The 8090-nt window shown below is 58.7% G+C and overlaps 1 protein-coding gene across 1 annotated transcript; it reads left to right on the top strand.

Annotated features, from left to right (window-relative positions):
• The first annotated feature begins 2530 nt into the window (after nucleotides 1-2530).
• Nucleotides 2531-4484, top strand: LOC112949117 (neurturin-like). Its single transcript, XM_026041499.1, has 2 exons — nucleotides 2531-2744; nucleotides 4072-4484. The coding sequence occupies exons 1-2, from the start codon at nucleotides 2531-2533 to the stop codon at nucleotides 4482-4484; spliced, it is 627 nt and encodes a 208-aa protein (XP_025897284.1).
• The last annotated feature ends 3606 nt before the right edge of the window (nucleotides 4485-8090 follow it).

Below are 8090 nucleotides of genomic sequence, written 5' to 3'. Positions count from 1 at the left end.
GAGGGGAGGATGAGGAGGTGGCGGGAAAAGCAGAGATCCCTGCGCTCCAGATGCCGCGCCGGGGGGGACGGGCGGCTCCCATCTGCTCCGCGTTTGGTGGAATTAACAGCATGGAAGGCAGTGGGGACCTCCTGGGATGGCAGGGTAGGCGCCCAGGGAAAGTCGGGGAATGGGAGCGGGTTGTGCCCGCACRACGGGAACGTCGCCGCGCGCTCCYGGCGCTCCCGGCGCTGCGCGCTTGGCCAGCAGCCTCGCTGGCGCCTTCCCAACGGCACGTCCAGGCACTGGCTGGAGGCTCCGACCATTAAATAACAAGCAGAACAAATAGGAGCATAATAAGCTGCAGGAGCCTGGGAGGTATCAATAAAACCACGTATGTTCAAAGGAGATGAAGCACAAGCAGGACTTGGGCTTTTTTCCTTTGAAAGTACCCCATTTTGGGACCAGTCCTGGCATTTTGGAATGACTGCCACCAAGACCACCAACTGGGGTAAAATGCGGGTGTTTTGGACTGCAAGCAGGGCAATTCCTGGAGAATTTTTGCCATTTTYCCCTCCAAAACAAGCCCAGACCTGGTGGCAGTGCCCCGGCATCCGTGTCGGCTCCCAGCAGCTGCCCCAGCGGCTTCCTTCTCCGGCAGGGAAGCGGTGCGCGGGTGCCGGCTGCGGCTCCCGTTCGCGGCTGCCGCCGGAGGAGCCGCTCCGCGCGGACCCCGAGCCGCTCTGCCCCAGTGCCGCCTGCCTGGAAGCGGTGTAATTCCTGCGGGGTGACTCATGCCGAGGCGGGATTTCAAAGCCGCTTGGCTCCCATGTAAGGCGCTAAAATAAACAGAGCGGCAGGTGGAAACTCTCCCCTGCGTCCCACCGAGGCCTCCGGCTCCTCCGGCGGCTCTCGGCACCAAGCGCTCCGCTGCTCTGGGTCCTCGTGGTCCAAGCGATGCAAAAAACCCCAAAGTGCAAAAAAAAAGGGCAGGCCGGGCAGCCGTGGGGCCGGTGGCCGGTGGTGGAGCCGTGGAGCCGGTTCATGGGCGACAGCGGTTCTGCTCTTCAGGGTAACGCTCAGCAGCCGCTCCRGCCCTGGGAAGCTGCTGTGGAAGAAGAACCGGCCTGGAAAGCCACCGCGATTAATATTTTCTGTTTGTTTTTTCTCCCCAAACAGCGAGGGTAATTAAGCGTCGGAGAAGTTTACTTAGGGCGCCCGGGTGGCTTTGTTGCTTTGACATTGCAAGCGGATCCCCTTGGAAAAGCAAGGCGGGCTGCGGAGCTGGCAGCTCCCGGGAAGGATGCGCGGCGGCCGAGCCAAGAAAAGCAGCCAGCTCTGCCCCGCTGCCGCCGGACGCCTGGGCCCCAGCAAAGCCCGCGGCGGGACGTGCTAAGCTGAGCTTGCTCCCTGGCTTTGGCTGCTGCGGGAGGACGGGGCGAACGTTGGGATCGTGGATTCGTTCCCTTCGCCTCCGCAAAGCTCCGTCGCCTCGCGCCGAGCGTCGACGCTCGGCGCCGCTTCCCGGGGCTCGTCGCGCCGGCCAGCGCCGCCGCTTCGGACTGCGCGGGATTGCGGCAGCTCCACGCCTTATATGGCCAAACTATTCTTTTTTCCAGCTTGGCCTTGTTTACAGCCCCGTTTGCAGCCTCGAGGCTGGGTCCGGATTATTCCCTTAGCTTGGGCCCCTCCTGGGCATTTAGTGGCCCTGGTAGCTCCCGTGGGCTGAGCTGCGTCCTTTGCAAGCCCCAGGGTCACTCTTGATGGCACAGCCGCCCGACTCCTTTCAGTCATTCCCTGCCGCAACGGTGAGAGCAAACATGTCAAATTCCCACTTCAAATAAACATTTCCCCCCCCTCCGCCACTAAATTCTTTTGGCAAATATTGCTAGGCTGTTTGTATTCTTTTTTTCCTTCCCCCTTTTTATTTTATTTTTTCCTTTTCTTTGCATTTATTCAGAAAAAAAAAAAAAAAAAGAAAGAAACATTTGGTGTGGGCAAGGAGCCAAGATGCAAAAACAGAGATAAAGGGAGGGGGTCGATGGGCGGCTCAAGGCCGGACCCAGGCACTTGTGCAAACTTGCCAGGAAGGAGGGCAGGGAGATGGCCGGGGGGGAAGGCTGGAGGATATTGGGCCGCTGCACCTGATCCCTGGAGCCCCTCAAGCCCCCGACACGCCGGTGCTGTCCATGGGGGCTGCCGCCGTCCCCAAACAGGCCCTGCCGCCGAATTCCCGGCTCCCTGCAGCTGCAGCCCGTGCAGGGCTCGCAGGGCGACGCACCTGGACCTCTCTTGGTGCTCTGCACTTCCCSCCCTGGCCACAGCACCGGCCGTTGCCCCGAGCCGCTCTCGCCCCGGGCAGCCTCCGTGCCTCAGTTTCCCCATTGCAGCACCAGGAGAGCGGCAGGGTGAGGCGAGGGCCAGGCGAGGCGCAGCGGGGGGTCACGCCGGTGGGGAGGGACAGCGGTGCTGCGGGGAGGGGGGCGGCCGCGTAATAAGGATATCTGTTTTGCCTGTTTTACAGAGTTTCAATGTTCTGACTTGCTCTAAGATGAAGGTATGGAAGTTTGCAGCCATTGCATCGATGCTCCTCAGTTCCCTGTTATCCATTTTAGTTTGTAGAGACATGCTCAACGGGAGCCGGAAATACAGCCCCGTGCCTTCCTCGCCAGCCTCGCGGGCATCCTCCTCCTCCTCCTCGCCGCCGGCGGCTCCACGGAGATCCCCACGGGCCCTGGACCGCCCCGGCTCGCTGCTCTCCCAGTGTAAGTGGCCCCCRCGCGCCGGTCCCCCCAGCGCCCCGGCCGGGGAGGGCGCCAGGCTGCACCCGGTGCACTGCAGCTCGTGCCGGGTGACTGCGGCCCCCAGGGCTCCAGCCTGGGTTCCCRGGCTCAGTCTGGCCGCAGGGTCCGGCGGAGCGCGTGGAGGAGGCTTGGGATGGCCTTGCAGCTCCGTGAGGGTTGGCAGCGCTCCGGACTAGGATGCATCTTGCAAAGCATCCTGCAACGGGTCCTGCAGGTTGCAAAAAAGGCTTCTCTGCGCAAAAGCCCGCGCGAGGGGCACGGCTTTGCACGCCAAAGCCTCCTCCAAGCCGACAGCAGCAGGAACCGMATCTGTGCAACTCATCCCAATGCTGCCAAAGCACTTTCTAACTCCAAATGCCTTTTTTATTAACTTTAGTTTTGGCTTTCGGCATTACTTTGGGGCAACCAGAGCATTAGGGAGGGGTGCTTCCCTCAGCGGTCACAGGTTTCAGCGCCTTGCACACATCCTTGCTTCCCTCCTGAACCCGAGGAGGGCTTYGGAAGCAGTGATAAGCTGTCTCATGAGGTTCCATCCAGGGAAGATCTGCTGAGGGCAGAGGGGAGAAAAATAAGGCAGGAAGGGCAAWGAAGTGTTTTTGCAGTGGGGGATGCATTTGTGCACCAGCCTGGTGGGTTCTGAGGTGCCCAGAAAATGCCCATGGCCACATGCGATGTCTGCTGCAAAAGCAATGGGAAATTTTATCTGGGGATGAGAGCGGTGCAGCTCCTGCTTCTGGGTAGCCACGGAGCTTTGCAACCCGCCAGGCTGCTCCGTCCCTGGCGTTGCAACCCCATCCGCATGCTTTGCTGCTCCTTGCATGGCCTTTGCAGCCCCACGCACAAGCTTCACTGCTCCTCACACCGCTTTGCAACCCCATGGGCATGGTTCACTGCTCCCCACCCTGCACTGCAGCCCCTCAGGCTCTCTTTGCTTCTCCTTGCACCTTCTTTGCAGCCCTGCGGGCATGCTCGACCCCTCCGCACACCAGCTCTGTCTGCAGCCCCGTGGGCATGCTTTGCTCCTCCTTGCACCGTCTTTGCAACCCCATGGGCACACTTTGCTCCTGCCTGCAATGCGGTGCCAAGCCTGGCACTGATTTTGGGGTGTCCCATTTGCAGAGCCCCACAGTGCCGCACGACAGAGCCRTGTCCCCGAGCAGCCACAAACCAAGCCCCTAGCGCTTGATGTTGAAAAAGCATTAAAAAGACCAAAAAAAAGAGGCTTGTGGGGGGTGAGCGGGTTCAGYGCGCAGAGCGTCGGCTTCACAGCGGCCCCTTCCTCTTGCAGACGGTGCCTTGCTGGAGAGCTACACGGAGGGCGAGCTGCGGCGGCTCCTGGGCGCGCTGGTGGAGCGGCGGCGCGGCGCCAAGGCGGGCGGGCGGGCCAAGCGGGCGCGCGCCCGCCACAAGCCCTGCGCCCTGCAGCAGCTCGAGGTGAGCGTCAGCGAGCTGGGCCTGGGCTACGAGTCGGACGAGACGGTGCTCTTCCGCTACTGCAGCGGCACTTGCGACGGCGCCCTGCGCAGCTACGACCTGTCGCTGCGCAGCATGCGGAGCAGCCGCCGCATCCGCAAGGAGAAGGTGCGGGCCCGGCCCTGCTGCCGGCCGCTGGCCTACGACGACGACGTCTCCTTTCTGGACACCTACAACCGCTACTACACCGTGAACGAGCTGTCGGCTAAGGAGTGCGGCTGCGTGTGAGCGGGCCCCGGCGTGGGGATGCAGCAGGAGGGCGGCAGTGGCCTCCCCACCGGGGCTGAGCTCGCCCGGCACCGGCTTGGGAACGTCCCAGTGAAGAGACCTGGATGCTCTGTATGTACCTCGAGTTGGTGCCTGCTCCTTGTAGTACTGCTTGGGGTGCCRTGTCCTCGTGCCGCGTAATGGTGCAGGGCTACAGGCGGAGCTGCGGAGGCGCAGGAGGCTCTGATGGAGCTGCACATGCAGGATGTGCTGCACTCCTGCAGGGTGCTTTGCGCCTGGGCAGGGTGTTGTGCACACGTATGGAGGGTGTTGCACTCGCCCACACCATATTGCAGAGCGTTTGGCATGCCCRTGGGGTATGGTGCATACAAAGAGGGCGTGCTGCACGCGTGCAGGGTGTCCTGTGCTTGTGTGGAGCACGCTGTGCCTCTCCAGGGTGTTTTGCACCTATATGGCGTGTGTTACACAGGGACAGGACATGCTCCCCACGTGCAGCGAAGGCTGCGTGTGTGCAGGGGGCATTGCGCACACATGGGATGTGCTGCATGCGTGCCAGCTGTTTCGCACTCATGCAGGGCCTGTTGCTCTTATGCAGAGCGTTTTGCAGATACACAGGCCGTGTTGCACATGTGCAGGGAGGTTCGGGCACCCACAGGCTGCACTGCACACCCCCAGGCGCACGGACAGGGAGTTTTGCACCTGTGCTCGGCGCGTTTCGTGCGCCCCTTGGGTTATGTGGATGCCCGTGCCCCACATGCAGGGCCATCCCCTTTTGCTGCACTCGCTGAATGTGCCAGAGGTGCAAACAGGCAGGCTGGAGCGGGGCGGGTTTGGCACCAAGCGCCTGCTGTTTGGGTGCCACGGCAGCGTTTGGAAGCTGCTGTCCGGCGACGTGCCGCTGTTGGGACCAAGCCTGGCRCTGCAGGGCCCTGCTGGTGCCCCGCGCTTGGCCGTGTCAGTTCCCAAACAATTCCCTACTTTTTAAGGCTCGCGACCTTCTGATGTAACTGGATCAGCCAAAACCGGAACCGGGACGAGCTGGGGGTGAATATCCACGATGCCCGAGGGTGCCAGGGGCTCCCTCCCCGTCGCCTTCCCGTGYGCCGGCGCTCGCTGCCCCTCCGCTCGCACTGGCTGCTGTTTACTCTTCGGGGAAATAAATGAGCGCAGGGGCTCGCGCCTGCTCTGGGCGGCCTCTATTTGTCGCCCGCGATTGATGGTTTTCTCTCCCCTTGGCCCTTTGCCCAGGCRAAAAGCGCAGCACGCGCGGAGGGCGCAGAGCGGCGGCGGCGCCAGCCGGCTGGGCAGCGCGGCGGGGAGCGTGGCGCGCTCTGTGCCACCTCCCCGGCCCCGTTCGGCGGGTGGCAGCGCCGCGTGGGCGCCCCTGCGCCAGGGCAGGGYGTTGGGTTTTGCCTTGTCTCTCCACGCCCCGCGCGGATGCTGGGAACGGGCCGAGCTGGCGCATGCCGGGAACRCGCCCGTCGCTGCTGCTCTCCGCCCCTCTTGCTGCCATGGGCATCCGCGGCAGCTCCCGGGGGWGTCTGGGGGGCGCCGGCAGCCTGATCCAAGGGGGAATAAAGTGCAAAAGCCAAGCGGGCTGCAGGTGCAGGGCAAAAATATCGTCTGGGGCAACAAAAATGCAAACTATTATTATAGTAATAATAATAACTGTGCTCTCAAGGGCTTGGGTGTCTTCCAGCTTGGACTCCTATAAAACTCCAATTAGTTTCGTGGCAAAGCCTGCGGTGGGATCCCGGGCAGCGCCCGTGGCGGGGAACCTCGGCGGGGGTTCCAGCAGCCCTTGCCACAGCCCGCAGAAGCAGCCAGGGCAAAGCGCTTTCCTCTCCTACTGGTTCTGCACTGGGTTTTGCACCCCTGACACTTGAGGCCCAGCATGGAAAAAAGAAAAAAAAAAAAAAAGGCAAAAGAAAAGGGGGAAAAATGAAGAAAAAAGAAGTGACTCGTTTCGGGAAGGCCGGACACGGCCACAGGGACCCTCCCGGGATGGGCGGCTCCGCCTCGGCCGCCTGCACAAGTGGATGCAATGCATCTGTATTTTAGATCCTCTCTATTTATTTGAAGTAACTTATGTTATTTATTTAGCTCCCATAGTGTGCCGCCTACGTAACGCGTTCTTTCTCTCTCTTCTCTTCTTTTGATTTTTACATTTTTGTTTTTATTTATTGAGCCAAATGGTGCCAAGTGCGGTTTACATTTATTACCTGTTACCAGTTATTCCAAATGTATTTTKGGGGGGGGAGGGTGCGTGGAAATGCAGTATGATATTATTATTTTTTTTTTAAACGAACATAAACTCGTGCGTGATGCTGTCACATATTCACTCCAAGTGGAAAATAAAAGGAGGATTATAGTGATTTGGGGCCTGTTCTCTTCTTTTGCTGTTGATGAGGGGTGTTCAGGCGGAGGGTACTTTACATCCCTCCGGGGCTAGGGAAATTTGGGGGCGATGCAGGGCACAGAGGGGCCTTATTCCTTATTCCCCCATTACCTCCATTCTACCAAAAACCTCCATGCACAGCTGCAGAAGAGCTGAACTCGTTCACGTGCTGCTAGAAAATCCCATTTTGCAGGGGAAGCCACTGCGTGGTGACATCCCTGGCATCTTGGGGGACCTCAGGGCTCTTGCTCTGGCGCCTTTAAAGGAAACTATGGCATTAAATAGGTCTCAGCCACAGGGATGGAAGTTGGGAATTGCCCCGCTCTGCTCTCTGGAGAGCTGACCCAGCTCAGGAGCCCTTTCAGCAAGGGTTGCCCTCCTCGCAAGCACATCTGCTCYGTTTCATGCATGTTACCCCCCATTTAGCAAGTATAATCCCCACACAACATATGTCATCCCCATTTAATGTGTGTTACCCTCATATAAGATGTGTTATCCCCATCTAACTTGGGTGTTCTCCTCATATAACATGTGCTCTCCCCATGCAATATATATTATCCCCATATAACCTACGTTAACCCCATTCAGCAGGTGTCATCCCCATTTAACACCTATTATTCCAGGCTAACGTGTTACCCCCATGCACCGTTACCCACATGCAACATGTTATCCCAAGACAACGTTTTATCGCATGCAACATGTTATTCCCATGTAATATGTGCTACCCCCCAGTGCAACACACACTACCCCCATTTAATAGCCCTCTATGCTCCCAGGCCAAACACTGCTCGTCTGAGCATCTTCTCCCCCTGCCAACACCAGGTGCATCAAGAAAAAGCTGAATTAAATCAGTGCTAGGCAGAAAGCCTTGGGGCCTCGGTGTCGAGAATGGGTGCAAACCACTGGGTTTGCTTGCAAAAGAAACCAGAGTCTCATCCCCATGCTTCCAGCCAAGGAGTGGAAAAAGAAAGGCTAAAAAGCGTTGAGACCGGGAAGGTTTATAGCAGTGTGGGGGGATGGAAAGGAAAAAAAAAAAAAGAAAGAAAAAAGAAAGAAAAAAGAAAGAAAAAAGAAAGAAAAAAGAAAGAAAAAAGAAAGGAAGAAAAAAGAAAGGAAGAAAGAAGAAAGGAAGAAAGAAGAAAGGAAGAAGAAAGGAAGAAGAAAGGAAGAAGAAAGGAAGAAGAAAGGAAGAAGAAAGAAAGAAAGAA

The sequence above is a fragment of the Nothoprocta perdicaria genome, unplaced genomic scaffold (assembly GCF_003342845.1).
Source record: "Nothoprocta perdicaria isolate Ctin4 unplaced genomic scaffold, notPer1 scaffold_286, whole genome shotgun sequence".
In the NCBI taxonomy this organism is placed as follows: Eukaryota; Metazoa; Chordata; class Aves; order Tinamiformes; family Tinamidae; genus Nothoprocta; species Nothoprocta perdicaria.
Note: the sequence above shows the minus strand (reverse complement) of the source record. Positions and strands in the feature narration are given on the sequence as shown.